Source organism: Trachemys scripta, chromosome 1, assembly GCF_013100865.1.
Source record: "Trachemys scripta elegans isolate TJP31775 chromosome 1, CAS_Tse_1.0, whole genome shotgun sequence".
Classification (NCBI taxonomy): domain Eukaryota; kingdom Metazoa; phylum Chordata; order Testudines; family Emydidae; genus Trachemys; species Trachemys scripta.
The window spans coordinates 84,448,899-84,471,883 of record NC_048298.1 but is presented as its reverse complement, the minus strand read 5'-3'; the positions used below and the strand labels follow the sequence as shown (position 1 = coordinate 84,471,883).

Sequence of the window (22,985 nt, the reverse complement as noted above, 5' to 3'; positions counted from 1 at the left end):
CTCTTCTGTGCTCATATTCTAAATCTTCATTGAGCTTCACGGTAAACAAACAAACAAACAAACATCCCCCCCATTATTGTTTATCTTGTTTGGCTACCAAATCGTTTTTTCTCATAATGCCCAGCTAACTGAAGATGCCTCTACAGTATACTGACAAAGCCTTTTTGGAGCAGTGCAATCTAATAAAAGGAAACCTGGCACTAGGTGCCATTCTTTTGGATACCTATTCACTTATGTATGGACTATCTTTGAAACATGGATTTCATTAAGTCTCCTGAGAGAGCTTTTTGCATTACAGAATTAACTGAATTGCTTTTCAGTCTAGAATGAAACTTTGTATGGGCAATTGATCTGTGTATGGCTTGCACAGGCCGAGCTACATGGTTTACCTGCCACTTGTCAAAGGAAAACAACAAAGAGTGTGTGCAGTTAAACATGTTAAAGTAAATAACTAGCCTTTCACTTTCACAGCTAATGCGTATGTTGGCTTTGATTTTCAGCTTGGCCTTAACGAGGATTCTTTTGTTGCACGTGCAATTTTGCAGGCACAGTTTATGTGTCTGAAAAATATTTGGGGGTTGTGGTGGATAATCAGCTGAACATGAGCTCCTAGTGTGATGCTGTGACCCAAAGAGCTATTGTGATCCTAGAATGCATAAAGAGGAGAATCTCAAGTAAGAGTAGAGAGGTTATTTTACCTCTTTATTTGGTACCAGTGCAACCTCTTCTGCAATATTGTGTCCAGTTCTGGTCCCCACAATTCAAGAAGGATGTTGATACATTGGAGAGGGTTCAGAGAAGAACCACAAGAATAATTAAAGGATTAGAAACCCGGCCTTGTAGTGATAGACACAAGGAGCTCAATCCATTTAGCTTAATAAATGTAAAGTTAAGGGATGAATAATTACAGTCTGTAAGTACATACATACAAATATTTAATAATGGGCTCTTCAGTCTAGCAGAGAAGGGTGTAACACAATCCAATGGTTGGAAGTTGAAGCTAGACAAATTCAGGCTGGAAATAAGGCATTAATTTTTAACAACAAGACTAATTAACCATTGGAACAATTTACTAAAGATTGTGGTGGATTGTCCATTTTAAAAATCAAGCTTGAATGTTTTTTCTAAAAGATCTGCTCTAGGAATTATTATGGGAAGTTCTATGGCCTGTGTTATATAGGAGGTCAGACTAGATGATCACAATGCTCCCTTCAAGCCTTAGAATCTATGGCTGTCATTTACATGCCCAAGTGCTTGATTTGTGATTGCAATCAGGCATGGTGCTTAGAAATCTAAATAATAAACTGTGCCTGCTAATAATGTGGTATTTATGCTGTTCATGAAACTGCAGCTACCACATATGGTATAACTTCCTTTGTAAATTCATTAGCTCTTGTTATTTACATACTGGATAATAGGATTAGAAAAGTAAGAGACTGAAATGGCCTATTATAGAGAGTCAAATCTATCCAAATGCTTAATGTAGTCTATAACAGAAGACATGTCAGATAGTAAATTGACACTGCAGTTGATCTTATTCAAAACGGAAGATCAGAGAAGATGTAGCTTTTCCCAAATGTCTGTCCCAAATTTGCAACTCTTGATCAGATTTCTTGGTATTTGGCTTAATGCAGGTGTAGAGTGAAATCTAGGCTCTAAAGAAAGCAGTAGGCGTTTTGAAATAAATGTTGGTTACAGTTTCTCTCTCTCTCTGTGTGTGTGTGTGTGCATGTGTATGAACATGGGCAGGTGTGAGCATGTGACAGGAGGGATGATGTTGAGATGAGTTAGAGGACAGGGAATTAAAAATGAAAGGACAGGAAGGAATTTGATTTTACTCATCTTGCAACTTTCCCAAAGTATATTTTAAAATGAAGTTTAAGTTAGCAAAAGAGTCAATATATAAATAGTAATATGAACAAAACAATATAACGTACCCAATTCAGAATGCATCAACACTTAAAAGGTAGATCCTCAGCAATAGGTCAAAAGACACTATGGAATTTTGAGTGTGTGGCAGCAGGTCCACACAGCTAGCTGGCTATACAGCATTGTAGATTCACAACCCAACTTGCCGCACACTAAGTCTCTGTGTGGACAAGACCTCAGAGTGACTAAAATTACTGCCTCTCAGTGACCCACATGCTGAGTTTATATAGGGTGACCAACTAGCAAGTGTGAAAAATCGGGTGGGGGAGGAATAGTTGAGTATATAAGACAAAGCACCTAATATCAGGATGGTCCCGATAATTTCAGGACATCTGGTCACCCTAAGCTTACAAGGTATCTTTTCTAGCTGCCAGCTCTGCAAACACAACTTGGGTTCTGCAAGTTAAGCTATTCTTTCCAACTCATGCATCACAACCAATAATAAAGGGTGTACAACTGGAACTTCATTAGTAACACTGTCAATGATGCATGAGCGGGAACAGAAAATAGCTCATTCCAACATAACTGTGTTGGCTCGGAAGTACTAACAAGAGAACAAAGTAGAAGAAGTTATTTTTTGTCAGAAAAGAACACTGCTATAACTGAATATATATTGGAGGAAGAGCTGCTGATTAAAAATGTGGCATTTTCACATAATCACTTTTCTGAACATAATTGTATTTTAAGTTTCAGCCTTTAAAGTTTTTTTCTCTATTCAGCCTATATTTCAAGCCTTTTACCTCACTTTGACATGGCCTCAATCTAATTTTGGTTTTACATTCAGGGATCAGTCAAGAGTCACTATATTATACTATACTGTGTATTCTTGTCATTTGTGATTTCTCATTACATCCATTACTTTCAACAAGACTTGAGCCAAGTCATTGCTGAGTACCAGCTGGAATTTCTATCAGACTTCTGGGAAGTAGTACACTGTTCTCTAGTGAAAGTGGCAATATGTAAAAAGTTAACCAATTATAAAATAAGTTATTCATAAACATAAGGAAAAACTCTTAGCTAAAGAAAGTGGAACCATCTCTAAGTATTGTGCGGAGCCATTACATTACACTTCCTCAGGTCTAGGAAGGAACCTTGGAAGTCAATGTAAAGTCTAAAAATCTTCATTTGGGTGTCAAAACAGGTTTTTTAAGTGACAACTTTCTGTGCTCAGAGAGGCTTTAGGAAACTAATCGCAACAAAACTTTACTCAATTTCTGAAGTCTCTGTAGTGTAGTCTAGCATGTCTACTGTATTTGATTTCTCTTCCAAAAGAGAGGGTAGAGGTGGCTGTTTTTAAAGATTTTAATAGCTTGTATTTCTCTAGAAGCCTACCGCTGCTAAAGGAATCGAGGGCCAGCCAGCAGAGTTGCAGTGAACTCTCACTCTTGCTTTGGTATGGAAGAACAGAATAAAGAAAAATGCTGTGGACCCAGGTGCTTTGGAAAATCCCACCACAAATGACTGAGGAACACAAGATCCATTGGAAGTCAATGAGCTTTGCTCTTCTTAAAAAAAAAAAATCACACAAGTGCTTTTGAAAAATACTCCCTTATCCCTAAATATATTAGGCACTTCTGAAGTGCTTGTCACCATAATACCAAAGCATTAGATGCAGTAGTTTAGACTTAAAGGCACTGTCCATAGAGGACATCATAATTGATTCTGCTCTTCACTTCTATAAGGAAGTTTCGTTTATGGATTGAGCAGTAGCAATTCCATACTCTGGAGAGCAATAGATTTTTGTCTCAATCTTATCTCTGCAGAAAATTTCTTCTGCCACAGTCAGGTACCTTTGGCCAAGAATATTTTGTCTCTAGCTTTCATGAGCTTTACCTTGGCTTTGTTAGAGGTCTTATTCCACTGGAGTGATGCTGTCTCAGTGGGTTTTTGATGGAGAGCCAGGCTATGATGCAGTAGCGCTCTGACCTGTTGAGGGACTTGGTGATTAAAACCCATGAAAGATGTGGAACACTGGTAGGATGTGCCAGATGGTTCATCCTACTGAGGAACTGGGCTGTTGCATCTTGCAGCACCTTCATTTATAGATACAGCAGTTTTCAATAGTACAGTCTGGAAGTGACAAATGTGTGAGTTACTGTGGCCACATCTGAGGGGAAGTTGCATGGTAAACTCCTAATGATCACATTCTGGAATGGAGAGGGTAGCATAATGGATTTGCAACTTTCTCCATACACAGTACTAAACCTCTAAAGCCTTGTCCCCATTAGCACAAAGTTATAGCCATGTTAAGGGAAACTACTTTAGAGAGTACTTACTATCCCTCCACAAACACATTCAGAACCCATAAAGTCAAAAAATAATAATATATTTATACAGTATCTTTGATTCAGAATGGCCCCCAAACGGTTTTCAGATTTAAATTATACCTACTGGTAGCTATCAGTTCACACACATTAGTGAAGATAAGAATGAGCTGTCTTGCAATAAGTACCTATTTTATACTTCTGCTGCATATTAACTGCCAGATGTTGCTCCACAAATATCAGTTGCTGCTTAAGGCAGATAATCAAGCACAATTAGGGGATGACCTGGTGACATTTTGACACTGATGGTGACAATGTTGAAGTTTTTAATCTGGCATATAGCACCAAAGCACAGAACATGAATGGTTAACAGAAAACTGAGAAATACTGGTACACAAAACCAACCCTTTCTTTAACTGAAAGGGAACATCAACAAGCAGACTGAAACCCAAACATGTTGACTGATTTTTGAAAAATATCAGAAATTAGTTTATGGGCAATGCTCTACCTCCAGTGACTCTGAGGAGTATGCAGTATTTGCTTGTTGGCACATAGAGGACTGAAGGGTTTTGTTGGTGTTTTAAAACATTTCATTGATTTCATACAGCAACATTAACCTACATATATAAAATAAAAATACAAGGCCTGATCCTACTATCCTAATTTACATGAGCAGGCTGACTACTCATGCAAGATTCCTATTTATTTATCTCTATCAGCATATTTAAAGTGACTTTTGTTATGCTATTTAGGTGAAGTAGCTAGGGTTGCATTATTAGGCCTATTTATAGTATATAAACACAACCAGTAAGATTCTCACCCCCGCTGCAGATTCTCACCCCTTTATGCCTGGTAAAAGTGCCAGAGTGATGAAGAGTGGCTGAGGATGCAAGGGATGCATTGGGAATGGATACAATGCTTCAGAGATTCTGGGCAGCACTGTGGCCCCTGGACAGCGAGGGACAGGTTACCCTAACTTCGACTGATCTTAGGGCTGTCTAATGGGTACTGCAGAGCAGCACAGAATTAGGAAGGTGCAAACGTAGTTTTGCGCCACCTTAGCTGTCCTCCCCATGGACTAAGTTCAGCACAGACTCTCACCCCAAACAATTAACCAAATTCAATATACACATTTATATATATATTTTATCATTCATTTTATGAATGGCATACTCAAAAATTTGGATAAAAGAATGTTAGTAAGCAAAAACAATTATATATGCAATAACTCAGTATAGCTATAAGAACTATAATAAAAGAAAATGTAAACTGAGTTGAAATCAAATAGAATCTATTCTGAGAGTCTAGGTATCATAAGCATTTTTCATGTATCAGATATGCATTGAGATATAAATACCTTCAATATATGAACACATGCATCTTAATTACTGTTTTCCCATTAATATTTTCCCAATTAGAATTAGTCCTGATAGGCCACACAAGATTCCCATACAGTAGTTATAGAAACGACTGAAACTGTATCGACAGACAAACTCAGTATTCTCATCTTTGAGCTGTACATTAAATACAGGAACTTGAATTTTTGTTTTGCATCCAATAGTATAAACTGAACAACAATAGGGGGTGATAAAAATCCTGAGGCCCAGATATCACAGCTATTCACATCATTTGTGAGACCATGTAAGATAAAATAGAGATCAGTATGGGAAAGTTTGGTATCTGGCTGCAAAAAAGGTATAGTCTGTCCTGTGGTTCTTCTTAAAAACATATGTTAGGCCCACATTTTGCATCAAATACCTAGAACTTCTTTATCTCACAGTCACAGATGTATTGGATATGACCCAGATCGAACTGAGACAAGACAGTAATACTATCTCCAATTCCGTATACACTGAAAAAAAATTATTTTAACATTACATAAAAATCAGCACCGGTGCTGCTTAGTGTGTAAGTTTAGCCAGTTGTGAACTCGTGACCACTCAGATTAATTACTGCTATCACGGCTCTGCCCTCTATATCCTGAATCTATATCCTGAATTACTTTGGTATTTAAGGATTTCTTTTTTCATGCTAGCACCTCCTCAAGGTTTATTGCTGAAGATAAGAAGATTATGGTGGAATTTCCAAACGAGAGCCATGTAATGTAGCCCAGGAACCTGTCTGTGAATTCTGAGGGGATGATACACATGGGCAAAATATTAATAATCTTCATCAGTCAGGAACTGTCCAGATTTTGTCAGTTTCATGTTTCTGATATTGTGCCTCTTCTTCTTCTGGTTTAACTTTTAGATTTCATGCTATTTGTCTTACTGGTTCAAAAACTGCCTCCACAGGCTCTTGCATCATTTGCATTTGTCAGGGTAGCCAGTATCATCTGCCATCCTTTCATTGCAGTGTTTCTGATGAATTTGGTTTCAAAGTTGTAGTGTGAATAGCCCTTAAAGTTTCCATTTCAACACTTCATCTCAAATTAAACAGGCTAAAGCAGACAGGACTAATGTCAAAATTCTAAAGCAACATCACAAACAATCAAGTAGCCAGGTGAAAAACGATCAAGAACCAAACAGAAAATTATTGAATAACCCATGTTCTCCTTACTCCAAGATTCACAACTGATATACCTGCTGACATTCAGCAGCCAGAACTGGAGACAGCTGTCTCGCACATCTTCTCCAGTTATAAACTTATCTCTCTTCCCACTGGAAGCAGGTTCATTATGAAACAGTAACGAGCACCAGCCAAAGCTGCTACTTATACATTCCAGCATTGAAACCCAGATTGATTTGGAAGTCTTATCAAAGGACAGACCCATGCAATTGAAATGAGACACAATCAAGGCATAAACCTTTCCACCATTCCACATTTCTCTGTCATTCCACCGAGTTCAAACTTGGAGGTTGCTAATGTACAGAGAAAGCTACTGGTACTGTAATTCTACTTATTTCCTCTGATTGGAATTCAATTCAAGGACAAAATGATTATAAAATATGTATCTTAGTGTTTAATTTAAAGTCAAAGTCATATTTTCTAAAAGACTACACATTTAGATGTTAAAAGTATTTACTAGAGCTATGTAACAACCTCATTTTGATCATTCTGAGTGAAACAAAATTTAGAGATGTCCAATTACTAATTCTAGCAAGAAGTCACATTGGGTCAAACAGTATTAATGAGAAATATAGCTGCATGTCAATGGCATAATAGAGAAATTGAAATGAATAGTGAGATGGCAGAACATTCAGAGAACTTGTCTGCTAGGCAGTAAAAGAGCAAACGCCAATAAAGGCACATTGACTTGAAAGAAGACAACTGTATAGCCAGCAGAGAGAGAACCTCAAAAGTCGATACCAAGTACCTTAAAGACAAATACTTCAAAAGTTTCCCATGCAAAATGCTGCATTTAACCTCCATAATACATAAAAGATAGTGCCTTTGTAGCTTTCACTGTTGGTCTCAGTACCATAATAAATCCAAAAGACTGTTTCAAATTTCTCAAAATAAAAGAGTTCTTCAAAATAGAACTATTTGACAGACAGATCAATAAGCAGGATTCATTTCATATTCATCTTCTGCTTTGATAAAACTTAATAAGCTACAGAAAATATTTCCTCATGTTTGTTCTTGACTTTATGTTATGAAAGAAGATCAGATTTTGTGATCTAGGGCTGAGCGGCCACATACTCCTGTATTAGCTGATAACAAATTAACATGATGTTGAATTTCCTCTGTGAAACAGGTCATTGTGAGTACAAGTAAGAAACCTTTGTAATAAATACACTGTCATTAAACTACCATTGTGACATGAAAGTTATTTCCAAGATACCTTGGTGTAGTAGCTACTGGTAAATGTTGATGTTCTAATGTAACCACTACACAATATCTATGTTCAATCAGAAAAAAATGTTAAAAGGAAGGCAGATATGTATAAAATTTTTAGTCCTTTAAAAGCGAAAGGCCTGCCATTTTTCCCCCAGTTAGCATTCTGATAGGAAGCGTGCTGTTCAAGGGCATGTGCAGAAGAACTACAGGCATATGGTTGATAACATGCATTTTAAAAATCAGTGGGACAGTGTATAAAGACAGGTAGATAAACAGACACATGGTAGGTAGTTCAGGAAGGCCTTGAATCTATAAATCCTTATATGGTATGATACAGCAAGCATTACACTTCAGTACAAGTGAGAGTACATGAGGCACAAGAAGGGTGAAGTACTAGTCATAGTCCTCCACACTGACTGGCACTGAGTCTCAAGCCCTCCACAAACACATTCAGAACCCATAAAGTCAAAACTTATTCATAAGTGTAAAAATAAGTGGGGGATGGGCAGAAAATGTGCACATCTGAAGAGACATGTTTAAGCATGTTCCTCATGTTACTAAGCCACTTATCCATGTATGACTTTTGTAAGCTTTGCCCCTGCTACATATGGTTCAAAAATAAGTTGACATAGTATATTTCACGTTAGTTTTTCCCATTGTTTATGGTAGACTTGGCGGTATCAGAAATATCATTAGTTTAAATGGCATTTATGTTGCTCACTAATCTCAAATTTTTGTACAGTGGAGGGCTTGATAGTGTTTACTTATATGGTAGGAAAGAATGTATTCCCTCAACTGCAGGAGTCACTGGATGAAATTCTATGGTCTTGTAATTCCAGAGATCAGACAAGATGATCTTAGTGGTTCATTCTGGCCTTAAAATCTATGGGTCTGATTCTCATTTACACTAGGACCCATTTACACTGCTCTGTATATTGACACCCCTTTAAGGCCCCTTTCCTCTGCCACGGCAGTGTAAAGAGGCCTTAGAGCAGTGATACTTAGATACCCCAGTGGCTCAAGAACCAAATTAGAGATCAACATTACCCAAAAGAGCCACAGTAGTGTGAATTCACTGTTTCATTTTCTATATATCTATTATTCTCACAGCAAAATGACTGGCCAAGTATTCTACAATTGGTTAATAACATAGTAAAAGCATCCTGATTGGTTAAGAATTAAATCACACAGTGGTTTGATATTATGTCCTGCAAAGAGTCGCAGGAAACACATTAAGGAGCTGCTTGCGATTCCTGAGCCTCAGTCTGAGTATCACTGCCTTAGAGTAAATGAGAATCAGGCCCTACTAATCTATCGAGTTTTATATTTTAAAATTTTCAACAGAGAAGCTCTGTTACCTCTTTCTCCATTTGTAGTCCTTCTGCTCTGATATTTCTTTCAAATACTTCTCTCTTCTCTGTCTGTGGGCTAGATTTTCTGTACACCAGAATGTAGTCGATCCGGCATTTTCCATCCCTAAAATATAGCCCATTGGATTTGTTTTTATCTGGTACTCCCTGTGAAGAGCAAAAACAATTACCAAAGCAAGTTGACTATCACCATTTGAACCTATGGAGCTACAAATTTCGGTGTGATTCAATATAAAAGGCTTGACTGGTAAGCAATTAGGAGAAGTGGGCCAAGTCTTTAAGTGCTTTGTGTGTGATGTTTCATAAGACTGATAGTTTTGTCTAACATCTCATACAAAATACTTCTGGATTTGATTGTCTCCACTTAAGCAGAAGGGGTACTGACCTCCCAGATTCAAAACTAGGACGCCTCGTTAGGCAAGCTTTAAAGTCGGGAGGAAAGGGAGACAAAGGGAGATTTTATGTCATTTGAAGTCTAACAGGAATTTCTAACATACAAAATTAAGTAAAAGATGGAATTATTCTGAAACAAAAGCTGAAGACTAAGAGTTTAATGTACTAAAATATCTGCATACAAACAAAGTAAAAGAATTGGAAGCATTTCAAAGTGATGGTGATTATGACCCCCGTGTTGAGCATAACTCACCCCTGCCTGGCAGGTATTCTGCATGGCAGCATCAGCTTCAGTAGCCCTCCACAGGTGGCAGAAGGGCATCCACCCACATTGGCATGTAAGGGGTCTATAGAGCCCTAGGGAGGCTGCATGGGAAGCAGTCCATAGGATGAGAGGCTGTGAGGAGCAGCCAATCTGGGCTCAGGAGGCCCATATAAGAACAACAGGGCAGAACAGGGGCAGTTACTCCCTGGAGCTCAAGGAGGGAGAACTGGGTGCCTTGCAGGTGGAAGGAAGCTAGCACCTTGGACAGAGCAGTATTGGCAGGGACCTGTGGAGCATAATGGAACTCCTGGCTGGCTGCTGGGACTTGCGGGCTGGAAGCCCTGAGAAGAGGGTGAAGAATGTGCCGGAGCCATGGGGAAGTGGCCCAGGAAACTTAAGCAGCACTGGTGGAGAAGTTAAGGAGAGGCAGCAGAAAGCTGCTATCTACAGATCCTGGGCCAGAACCCAGAGTAGTGGGCAGGCCCAGGTCCCTCCCACTTGCCACTGGGGAAGTGGCTGGACTGTAGAACTGGGAGATACTTCTCCCCGGAAGGGGGAAAACATGGATGGTGGCCTGGCCGGCGGGCCAAGTCATGAAGAGGACACTGTGGGACTTGGACTGAGGGGTCTGCAGGGGCGGACAACAACAGGAGAGGCACCACCAGGAGAGGACGCACCAGCTGAGAGAGCTAATACCTGAGAAGGCACCATGCTGGTGGGTGACCCCCGTGACGAAGACACAAAAGTTCTGTTTCCATCCCAGCATAGTCCCACTAGATTAACTTTAGAACACTATGGAACTATTGAATATACTTTCTGATTGGATTTACCACACTGGAAATAAGTCTATCTTTAGCAATGGCTAAAGAAAACACTACTTCTTGACTATTACCTGTAAATAATGGATCGGTACAAGCATTTTCTACCCTTGCAACAAGCAAACAGATTTAGCTTTTTTTTTTTTATTGCTTTGGCAAACAGATCAGCAGAGGCTGATTCCTTTCGAAAAATCTAATAAACCAGGAAACCAGTCTCTTTTAAAGTCAGGTCAGGTGTGGAGGTGAAGGTTGCCATTTATCCCTCACACTTTTTTACCACCACCTCTATTATATAATACGCACGCACGCACACCCCTCCCCCCATGATCTGCAGTACCGCCCCTGTCAGCTGGTAGGTTTATGCTTTTGTGTAGATGGGGTATGTCGCTCAAAATGTGGAGGCCGTAAATGTGTTTTGAGGGATGTTTTTTTAAAGAAACATTAAAGTGCTTAGAGCCTGACATAAGCAATGTTACATATTGAAATAACAAAACTCTTCAGCCATTGGAATGAACAGTGAGAGTGGAATGATGGAGAAGAGCTCGCAGGAGTCCTCCTGTTAACATTCCACAGCCAAACTGACAAGACGATTGGGGTAGTTTCCTGTTTGTGATGAGTCACCCTCTGTCTGGATACTGGCAAACCATCCCTGCCAGAAATAAACTAATAAAAAAAAACCTTCTTAAAATCAAATATTCTGCCTTTCAAATGCACTGTCAGGAATTTTCAGACCATTTTCCCAGAGGAGAATTGTCTCCCATTTTAAATGGCACAGTTTGAACACTGTTCACGATCAATATAAAAATGTATCTTGCAGGAAAAAAGGATAAATATTTCCAACAAGGATGCTTGGTGTTGTTTGCCTCCTTGGTTCTGGTTATAAGAAAGCATCTTAGTTTAAATGTGAAAGCAAATGAGAAGGTTCCACACGGCCCCTAGTCTTGGGACACTGGGCTCACTGCAGGCTAAAGGAGGGGAATTTCTGAAAGAACTGCTCATTAAAATATTGACTTCACAATGCCTGCCAGGTGCAGAGTTGGTACAGTAGGTACAGTTTATCAAGTAAAAAAGAAGGCAAGAAAAAAGTTTAAAAGCATTAGGAAATGACAAGAGACCATTAGTATCTATATTGCATATAGTACTGATAAATGACATCAGCAATACACTAGGGAAAGATTCTGCAGAGCATTAAATATGAAAATAATTCAGGAAAACATATTGCTTAAACTTTCCCTGTAAAACTGCCACTTTGGGAGGAGAGGGGGAAAAAAAAGCAAGGGGATATTTAAGTAAACAGAAGGTAGAGCAAAGTCTTTAAAAACAATGGAGCTGATTGTGGTCCCTACTCCACTCCTTATATGCAACCCTTGGGAGACTGCTGTAAGTTAAAGTAGTACCTGGAATACAGAGGGCACACAAGCAGCTCAAATGCAAGCCACCTTTATCTCCCCTCCCACTGGGCTGTGGGTTCTGTGCTGCGTGTCCAGGAGGTGCAGCACAGGATCTGCCCCAGTGACCTTACGTATATTATGGAGGTGTCCGTAGTGACTCCATAGTACAGGTTAAATTCCAATTCATGTTTAAAGCCAGACTGAAGTTCCCTCTGTTTCCCATTTTAATGATTGAATTTAGTCTCTAACTCTGACGTAACACCTCAGAATACAATTGGCTTTTCTCTAAATGTTTCTTAAGCAAACAGTCAGTATTTTGCCCCATTTTCCCTGATGTATCTTTGGATTCTTCTTCTTACATAACCTCAGGTACACAAACTCCAAATTGAATGTGCACACACACGCCCACTCTGATAACATCTTTGACTTAGGCCTTTTTCTGAAATCTTAAAATTAAACTGAGAGTTACTGCTTGGATATTTGGGGTGGAGCAAAATCCAGTGCAGCAGCCATCTGCTTAGCAACACAGGTGGCCAGGAATGCATCATTCCAGTGCACCAGTCACTGCACTGGTTCTGCAATTAATATAGAGTTCAATTCAAAGTCTCTGTTCTGATATTAAAAACCACTCTCTGAGACTGGCCCTAACTACTTGAGATATATCCCCTCTCCTTCTGCTAATATAACTGTCCATGACAGCAGCATTCCCATGGAAGTGTGAAACTGTCCCATCCAATTCAGGCCATTTTTGCTTTAAAAAAAGACTAATACTTCTTACTGGTGTTTCTTGCTGTCTTGTCAGTTTCATTCAGGGCCACCCGGAGGGGCAGGGGGGCAAGTGGGGCAATTTGCCCCAGGCCCCGCAGGGGCCCCCACGAGAGTTTTTCAGGGCCCCTGGAGCGGGGTCCTTCACTCGCTCCGGGGGCCCCGGAAAACTCTCACAGGGCCCGGGCCCCCGGAGCTTCTTCCGCGGCAATTCAGTGGCAGGGGCTCCTTTCGCTCCAGGACCCGCCGCCAAAGTGCCCCGAAGACCCGCGGCGGGGGGTCCTTCCGCCCCGGGACCTGCTGCCAAAGTCCCCAGGCTCCCTGAATCCTCTGGGCAGCCCTGGCTTCTTTACAACCTACACATTTATATAGCTATAACTCATTTTGCTGAGAATGTATTAATACTGAATGTTCGCAGAATCCACTGTTGGGTTCCATAAACATATAGAGACAAACCCACAGAGTCTATAAAGTATGTGTATCAAAGATATGCTCAAAATCTATGGCCCTCTAGTGTCAGAATACACTTCATGGTGGTAATCACAGTAGAAAGCTGAATAGGACTTTAATAGAAATATAAATAGGAAGACAAGGGAATTTTAAAGCTGCTTACCTGCATTTCCTTTTAAAGAGCAGTCAATTCACCATGAGAAACGCTGAAGCACCTTTTACTTAGAAGCAGATTTGCTTTATCATATTTCCCAGATATTTTGGTCCTTCGTTTTTATTACAAGGGATATTTGTATGAAAATAGGATCTTTGGGTCAAAAGAGCTCATCTGCTCTTGCTGCTTATTCCCACCTGAAATCATAATCCTCTGTCTGTGACTTCATGTTTGGTAGCTGGAGAAATACTTATAATGCCACTAAGGATTATGACTATAGGAAAGAAGAATAAGCAGGAATATGTGAACTCAAGTACAGTTATGGTCTGAAGAGGGACTGTGTTTTGCATGTATATGGTTTTCCGTCACTTCTTTTTAGGTTGTAAATTCTTCGGAGCAGGAGCTGCATCTTCCTACGTGTCTGTACAGAGCCTACCACATTTTTGGCAGTAGTATAGTATAAATAATAATACAGGAAAAAATCTATGTTAAAAGAATGTTATGTAGGCTGCAAAATCAAGCACTCAAAGATTAGGAAGTGCCAGATCTATAGCTGTCTGTTTAACTGTAGTGAAACCATTTGCATGCCCATTTTGTACATTGAATGAGGCCAAGATACTGTGGAAAAAATAGTATGTGATCATGTAATTAAAAATATAATGCATATGCCCAAGGTGGGGGGGGTCAAGGGGTGAATTAAGGTTGAATGGGCAACCACTGGGAGTTGTAGGGGCTCAGATCATTTCAAAGTCAGGCCAACTTTTTTTTTTTTTGGTGCCTAAATATGAAGTTGGGGCCTAAACTTTGTGCTCCCACTTTGAAAAATTTTGGCCTTACTTACTCCTATTCCACTGAAGATCCGACTAATCCTCCCCTATGGACACACCATTGGTGGTATGAGCTAAAAACTGCATCTGAGACAGATCTCTGGGAAGAGAATTGCTCCGCCCAGTGGATTGTGGCCTAATGCACAGACTGCCTGATCCTCAGTGCTCTTTCTAGTGGACCCCAGCCCTGAGGAAGCAAGAAGTCACTAAAAGGAAATTAATGCTGCAAGGCATGCGTGGGAAAGAAGGGAGTTGTATGCTGCAAAGCCGCAACTCCCATCTCTGTACATACTACTTACCACCATTTTGCATGATCAGATTTGCTCTTCTATGTACTACCCAGTGGATGGTGACATATGTCCCATGTCTGGTAGCCAGTGCTGTCTATCACAAATGCATGAGATCATTCCAGTCCCTGAGGATTAATGCAGGGACACATTGATAGGCCTGATGAACCAATAACACACTGGTGCAATCACTGCTGGAATACTGTGTCCAGTTCTAGTGTCAACCATTCGAGAAGGATGTTGAGAAATCGGAGAGGGTTCACAGAAGGGCCCCAAGAATGATTAAGAGATTCTGAACCCAAAAGATTTTATATTTCCATGTTATAATTTTAGAGCAGAGGTCATCTTTAAGAGCCCACACACACGATCACAGGATTAGATAAGAGTGGGCCTGCAGTGAATAAGCCTTTCAAACAAATTACATTTATTCCCTGTATGGCTTAGTCTATGGGCTCTTACCTCTCCAACTGTTTCCAATCTGCTGGCATCATCTGAAGCACTGGTCAAATTACCATGGTGAAGAAGAGAGTCATCATCTTTGGAAGGGCTGTTTACTCCTTCTAACTCATCAAAAAAAATGTTCACGTCCTTAGCTACTACAACCAAAAACAAAAACAAAAAATAGAGTTTCAAACTAAAGCTGAAAACAGACACTGAAAATAATATATTATAATAACCAAATATTGTACTTTTGCTTGTTATGAGATAAGCACCTTTTGGTTTAAAATTTTAAGGGGTTGTGGTTGTCAACAGTTATATGATAGCACAATGATATCTTAATTAGCAGGCAACAAAGCTTTAGGAAAACTAATACTTTTATGATGCAAATAAAAAATATCTAGCACAATAAAAGATATGCTAGCTAATTTCCTGGTTTCTCTTCAGATAATTGGTTTAAAGGCTTGCCTTTGGGATTACAATGACCTCTGAAAATGTATTATAATAAAAAGGCAACATTTTTTAATATTCTCTGAAGTGTCCTGTTACATGTTGCAGAGATTCTCATAGGTATCACAGCCAGAGGGTTCAGAATGACCACAGTGCAGTCTGTTCCACCTTGTATTTAGCTGTGACACTGAGTACATTTCCCAGAACTGAAGAAGAGCTCTGTGTAAGCTCAAAAGCTTGTCTCGGTCACCAACAGAAGTTGGTCCAATAAAAGATATTACCTCACCTACCTTGTCCCACGGTATATTGGTCTGTCTGATGCCACTGAGAGGGTTGTGAGAGAAGCAATGGTTTAAATCTACATATTATATCCAGTCTGAAGAGAGGTCAGGAAACCATTCTATTTGCATCACTGTATTGTTTCATAGGACTGAAAATGACTGCACCACACCTAAGTGTGTGGGGGGGGGGGATGTTGTCCGGGCTTGCCAGAGGAAACAGTGGTGCTTTATGGGAGGGAAGGGGAAGGAGGTCAGAAACTGCTGCAAAAAGGTGGGTGGTGGTCAGCTTTGCAGCACTGACTCACCCCCTGGGAATGTGAGAGCAGAAGTCTATAAAAGGTGTAACCCCGGGCATTGGAAGCCCTTTCTCCATGCAGCAGGAAAGGCAGCACCCACTCTCCCTCCCCTCAAGGTGTTAATGTCTGGTTGGGTTAGGACCTGCTGTGGGCATTGCGCTACTCGCTCCTTCATAGGGTGGCTGGGAAGGAATTTTTCCCTCATCACCATATGGTCTTCAGTGGAGTGGTTTTTTTTTTGCCTTCTCCACAGCGGATGTCAGGGAGGACCTATTATGGTGAGGAGAAAAGTGGTTAGGCTCTGTCGCAACTTGTTTTGTAAGTGTGGGGCGGATGTCCAGTGCAGGTACCCCATAGGGAAGGCATCCAGTGACCAGATAAATGGCCTAGTAATGGACTTGAAAAGGAGGTGCTGATTAATGGAACGGGGTGGGGGGGGAGGGTGGTTGGGACACCTATGATTGATATGGCAAGGAGCTAACCCTCCCTTTCTTATAGCCCACCTTAACCCTCCTCTGAGGGGTGGATGGATGGTAAGGTCCAAGCCATGGGTTGGTTGGGGGACCTGAATGGAAAATGAAAGGGGCTGTTGGAAACCTCATGTCATTATTTGAATGAACATGGATTTGCCTGCACTGTATACTTTTATCCTCCAGGTAGTCTCAGACATCTAATAATAAAGCTGCTGCCTGATCATATCATATCAAGTGTGTCCTGTCCTTCTTCCGGGATAGCCAGCCAATCTCCCACCAGGTACCCCACAGTAAATGATATATCACCTATACACACTTCTCATGATTGTTTACAGTAAAACAAGGTCACAGAGGACTATCTATAGATGTACTAATAATGAAATGTTCTATACTACTTAAACTCTGAGGTTGTGCTGGGTGCTCATTGGCTGAGTGGCTGTCCAAGACTACTGCACACTAGTGTGTCATGAAAGGGGAAAGCCAGATGGGCTGGTGTGGTGGGCACAGCTGGGGAGGAGAAGGGTGTGACGTTGCAGTCTATATGATTTTATAAAAATATGAGTGAATATAATGTAACTGGAATATGCTTCATGTAAAAGGTCTCTTGTAAGGTATCATTACAAAGCTCATAACCTACTGAGTATAAATGTATCACTCTTGTATCTGAAACTAGAAATATGAAATATAACTCTGAGGGCCTATTGTAATTATGCAAAGTGTGGGCCATTAATGGTGGTTTGGAATCTTGATGACTCCCATTAACCAGGACAATTGACTGCAGATGGCTGCGTTTTACCTGTAAGTCTTCCTGTATACGTGTGTGCTGGCAAGTGGGCAATGAAGTCTTGCAGTGACATGTGATCATATCACTTGAACTGGAATCCATCTTTAACCTGGTGTCTTTACATTGAGAAGGAGGGGGTGGGAACCCAGAGAGGGATAAAGGATTTCCGCCTTATGCAAAAGATATATGAAGGGGTGGAACAGAACAAAGGGAGAGGAGCCATCATGAAGAATCCGATAGCTACCACCTGAGCTGGAACAAGAGCTGTACCAGGAGAAAGAATTGTGCCCAGGCCTGGAAGGTGTCCAGTCTGAGAAAAAAACGTACTGAAGCATTTCTGAGGGCGAAATTATCTGTATTCAGTTTGATTAGACATAGATTTGCGCATATTTATCCTACTTTTGTGAAAAGTGCCGGGGCATCTTTAGTGACAAGTGGTCAATGGGGTCACTTTCCATTTCATCCAGAGGAGGGGATCTTTCACCAACATAGTACTCCAAAGCAACCTACTGAGGCACTAGTTCAATGCTGACTCAGCAGAAAAAGTTGCCCACTGCCTCACCATCAGTCTATATATTCAGCAACATAAAGGACTTTTTTTTTTCCTGTCTGTAAAAATCATAGTGGTGGAGTTTTTGAAGCAGGGGTAAGAGTACTGTGGCAAGTTAATACATGCTATTCATATTCATGATCACTATTTCTTCCATTTTGAGCAGGCTGCCTGAAAAAATTCTTCCTCATTCAGTAATAATTTGGATGTTGATCACAATCTGTCTTTGCACATATTAACATGAGGAGGATCTATCACAGTACTTAAAAATAAGAAATTTTGGTGCAGACAATCATTTTGAATTACCAGTAGCTCCACTGTACTGGAATCTTGAAGGAGAGCCATTAAAGACAGACCATGCTAGCTTGTACTTTATCAATGCCTCGGTATACTATCTCAAAGGAATATGAGACTGAGATAGTGAGACTTTCTATGTGTTATCCAAAATAAGTCTATCTTTCAGCAAGGGGAGATGAAAGAAGACATGCATGACTGATTTTGAAGGAGAGATTGTTGGAGCGTAGCACACTAGAGAATTTACTCATGAGCTAACTGTTCATCCTTCCATGAAAATTGCCCCTGTAACACTGATGAGGTCATTGGGACATTGAATAATCTGCTTCTTAAGTGCCAGTAATGTACAGAGTTGCAACTTGGATGGTTTCCAAACTGGTACACAGTTGGGTGGTTTAGATGGCTGCTTTTTTAAAGACTGGTTTAAAACAGACTGGATGACTCAGAGGACTTGTAATGAAACATAATCTTATTTGGGGGTCACTTTGAAATCCAGCCCATCTCAGGAGTGACTAAAAGTCATAATCAGTGGGCAGTAGCTCAGTGGCCTACGTGATATTAGTTTGAAAGGTCTTTCAAAACAGTCTTCTCTGTCACAAAAAGCCATAATAATTGGTATTCTAGTTGGCAACCTAAGCAAAAGAGCTAAAGACAGAATAATTACAGACACTGGAGTACCTTGTCATCTCTAGAGGTGTCCATGTCCCTCTTCAGGTTAGGGTATAAACATGCTGATTGAAAGAATGTAGAGATCCCTACATTGCTATTGCCGTGGGGTTTCTATTCTATGGATAAACCGAGTTTCAGTCTCCAATGCTGAATATGTGGCTCTCACATTTCTTAGAATTTTTTCATAAGGCTTGTTGAATATCAAAAATGGAATTTCTCAAAAGAATGTTTAATCAAAAAGTTGGTTGTTTCCTCTCCCTGCTCCTCAATTTTAATGATGTTTGTGGTACTTTAAAGCCTTCTCTTGTACACATCACTCTGCTGCTAGTAGTAACTAGTTCATCCATTCCACTGAACCGAATCTGCATCTTTCCTGCACCATCAAACATTCCTTAGGGCACAAACAAGGTCCCACCATTCCTATTTTTCCTGGGCCTCTCTCTGCATGTCCTCTGTATTGTGAAGGCACAAGTTTTTCATCTCTAAGTACCAAGGAATTCTTTCAGCCAGCCCTTTTCACATGTTCCTCCAGTTGCCCCAGGGCATATCTGGCATGGCAGACACCCTAGTTTCATTCTTAACACGTTTCCATTTTCTTTTCTGGACCAGCACCTCAAATAACTGCTTGTTGACAAACTAAGCACATGGTTGGTCATACAATGTATCCCATCCTAGCCTCAAGTGCCGAACCCCATCCCACACAGAGAAACAGTAAACCTTCTGTGACATGCAAATCAACTGACCAATCCTGGGTACACAATGTGATGCTCTGGGGTTCAACCCAGACCACTAAGGGGTTGTGTTACTGCCTGCCCTGCAACTCTGGATGCTTTAAATGCTATACTGCTGTGGCTCACAGCCCTGACACCAACAGCCAGCCTACAAGCATTCAGGTCACACCATGGCTTACACTGCCCAATTACTTTTAGGAGCTTAACCTCAGATCCCCCTCTCCAGTTCCAAATTCCCCCAAAACTGTCTGCCCTGCAGTGTCCAGCCCTCTCCTGGAACACTCACAGGGGTTAAGTTTGCTGTTCCTTTAAAGAAACAGTAAACAGAAGCTCCTTAATTTAACTGGGGTTGACAAACATTGCATTTTAATCAAAGCTCTGAAATGGTTTATAGTAAAAGTAAAACTAGTTTATTAAATGAAAAGTCATAGGTTTAAGTGATATCGAGTAAAAGGAATTAAGGTAGAAAGGGTTACAAGCAAACAAGTAAAAATACATGTCTAAGACTAAAACCTGATTTAACAAACTAGACTCTCTTGTTCAAAGATGTGTTTCTCACCAAGTCTGTTTCCAGCATGGTTGATCAGACTCTTTGACCCTTTCACAGATCTCTAAGTGCTCTGTTCCTTTGTCTTTTCAGTTGAAGGATGCCAAAATGTCTTTTTCCTCATATCTTCTCAAAGTTCATTGGCCCTGCTTCAAGAGACAGGAAGGCTTCCTGGGGGGTGCAGTTTCCACTCCCCATGGAGATTAAGTGGTCATCTTTCCCCTCTTAGTCTCCTGACAGCTTTATTCATCTTGCCTATAAATGTACCTTCATTTTCTCTGCCTGATGACCAATCTGGTCAGACAACCAAATACACATTCCTTTGTCTAGGGCAGACTGGGCTTATTATGCATTGCTTGCCAAACATATTTTAAGAACATAATTCTAGCACATCTTTAACTATTTGCACACACAGTACGCAATTATTTTTGGGACCAGCATGTTACCAGTTTGTATATGATACCTTACGTGACACCTTTTAGATACAGATTATGGCAGTGTGTTAGGTGTAGTGAGTATGTCAGGCCTGATAAGAATTGATTACCATAGTGAACCACCAATGGGCCTCTGTGTCACATCCATCCAATCCCAGACCACCACATAGCAACATGTGAGAAAGCTCAGTCAGCCAGTAAGTAATTAGTGGAGTGCACCAATCACAAGTTAGAGTGGAAACATGATTTTTTTGTGTGTGAAATTTCAGGAAATTTTTTTAAACTTATACAAAAATATTTCTAATAAACTGTCAAAAAACCCTAGGAAATTTCAAATAAATCCATATGTTTTTGTGAACCATTTCACTTTCTTCAGAACATCTTTTTTGACAAACGTATTTTTTTTTTGGTTAAAAAATGTTGACCAACTCTAAACTACACAAAAGTGGGCGTCAGCACTTCGCTGTTTTACATAATGCAGCCTTATGCCACATATAAATCTTCTCAGAATAGAGCACTAAATTATCCTAACAGAATGATATATAATAAGTTGTATCAGACATAGGATGTTGAGTTTTCATTTTTCAAGATGGATTGGTGCTGATATCTCATAAAACATGGCTTTTTTAGGCAGTGAAGTACTATAGCTGTACACAGTAACATATATGGGTAGAAGAGAGATCAAGAGCCCAATCTTTATTATTTTAGATCAGCTTAATTGTACAAATTCTTCTCAGCCTCCACATTCCATTTTGGGTCTCCCCACTCCTCATGTACTAAGGTCCCCAATCATCACTAATCTAGTCAGAATGAGAGTCACGAAAGAACAAGGACATAAATACTAATATTCCAAATTTACTGGAATCAAAGTCTGAGAAGCTTAAGGATTTCTGAGTGAAATTAAAAGATGTAACTAACTGGAATCCGATCCACCCACTCTTTTAGTGGAATGGGATTAATAAAATATTGCAATGGTTCCCAGGATCACGCTCCCAGAAATAGATCTGTTCCCATGATTCCTATGGAGCATGAAGATCCAATATTTATCAACATCTCTAAACAGATTATCTGAGTGTAACTAGCAAAATACATTACCCTGTATAGCATGCGCCAAATTTTCAAAAGTAGCGTCTAATTTTGGGTGCCTCAGGTTTGAGATGTCTAATTTTAGACTCTAAGGGACCAATTTACAGAAGTCCTAAGCACTCATGTAGCTATGACAGGAGTTATGGGTGCTCAGCACCACTGAAAATTAGGCTTTCAGAGTGAAATCCTGGCCCCAGTGAAGTCAATGGCAAAGCTCTCACTGACTTAAATAGAGCCAGGATTTCTTTCTAGGTGTATGAAGCTGGACACCCAAAAACGGAGGCACCTAAAATTAGAGGCTACTTTTGAAAATGGGTATCCCTCTACATGTTTTACTACTGGCAAGATGGGAGCATAGCCCTGCCATAACTGGATTTTGTTTCTTCTAATTAATAGCCCTTATATTACTAGTTATCACAGAATAAAGTTGAGTACTTTCCATCTTAGGATAATAGAGATATTCTAGATATCAAAATTCAAATGACTGCTCTTTGGAAGCTACTAGACATCCTAAATAAATTGATTTCATCTCTGAAATATTAATTCCTTTAACAATTCTTCATGGTGATGCTTACAAAATCTCGCATGTTTCTAAGTCTACATGGTTGTTTCTCTCGTCTTACGCCAGTATGGAAAAATCCTACATACCAAAAAGCACTTGACAGAAAGCTCCTGTGTGTAAAGGTCTAATTTGTGCCAATTTATCCTAAAAACCCACTGCCAATCAAAAGTGTTCAAATATTTGCAGCAAAATCTCTTTCTAGGTCCTGCCATACTAATAGGACATTGCACAATTGCAAAACTTTTTTGTAGCACCTATTTGGTCTTTTTGAACAATAATAATATCTGTTATTATTATACTGCAATATTACATCATGGGGATTTTTTAAAATAGCCTTCACAACATACAGGATCTTTAAGTATAAAAAGGGGAAAGCTACTATAAATCTTGACCACGCACCAACTCTTCAGGTCTGGGAAGTCAGGAGTTTTGTTAAATCCTCCACAGAATTCCTGCATTTTAGATGCTCAAATTCATTCTATCTCCTTTGACTTTCCTTAACATTCTTGCAGTGCCGAAGAGTGCTGTCTTCTGGAGCTCATTGATTGAGATGTTAAATCCATACTTGCCACAGAGGCTTCAAAGCAGACACTTGGCAACCTCATTGTGTCTCTTCATAAATTCTCTCCCAGCTACACTGCTGCCAGTGCTCAACACATGCTCCACCATCTCTTCCTTTTTGGAACACAGTCTATAG

At 40.1% G+C, this 22,985-nt stretch overlaps 1 protein-coding gene across 7 annotated transcripts in view; it reads right to left on the bottom strand.

Annotated features, from left to right (window-relative positions):
• ANO4 (anoctamin 4) overlaps positions 1-22,985 on the bottom strand; it is a 274,760-nt gene that overhangs the window by 144,245 nt on the left and 107,530 nt on the right. For all 7 annotated transcript variants that reach the window (XR_004646146.1, XM_034773716.1, XM_034773710.1 and 4 more), the window contains 2 exons: positions 15,153-15,289; positions 9,332-9,490 (listed from right to left, as the gene is read on the bottom strand). Coding sequence is in view for 6 of the 7 variants with exons in the window: in XM_034773716.1 (XP_034629607.1) it covers positions 9,332-9,490; positions 15,153-15,289 (296 nt within the window). In the remaining variant the exon portion in view is untranslated. The remainder of the gene's footprint in view (positions 1-9,331; positions 9,491-15,152; positions 15,290-22,985) is intronic.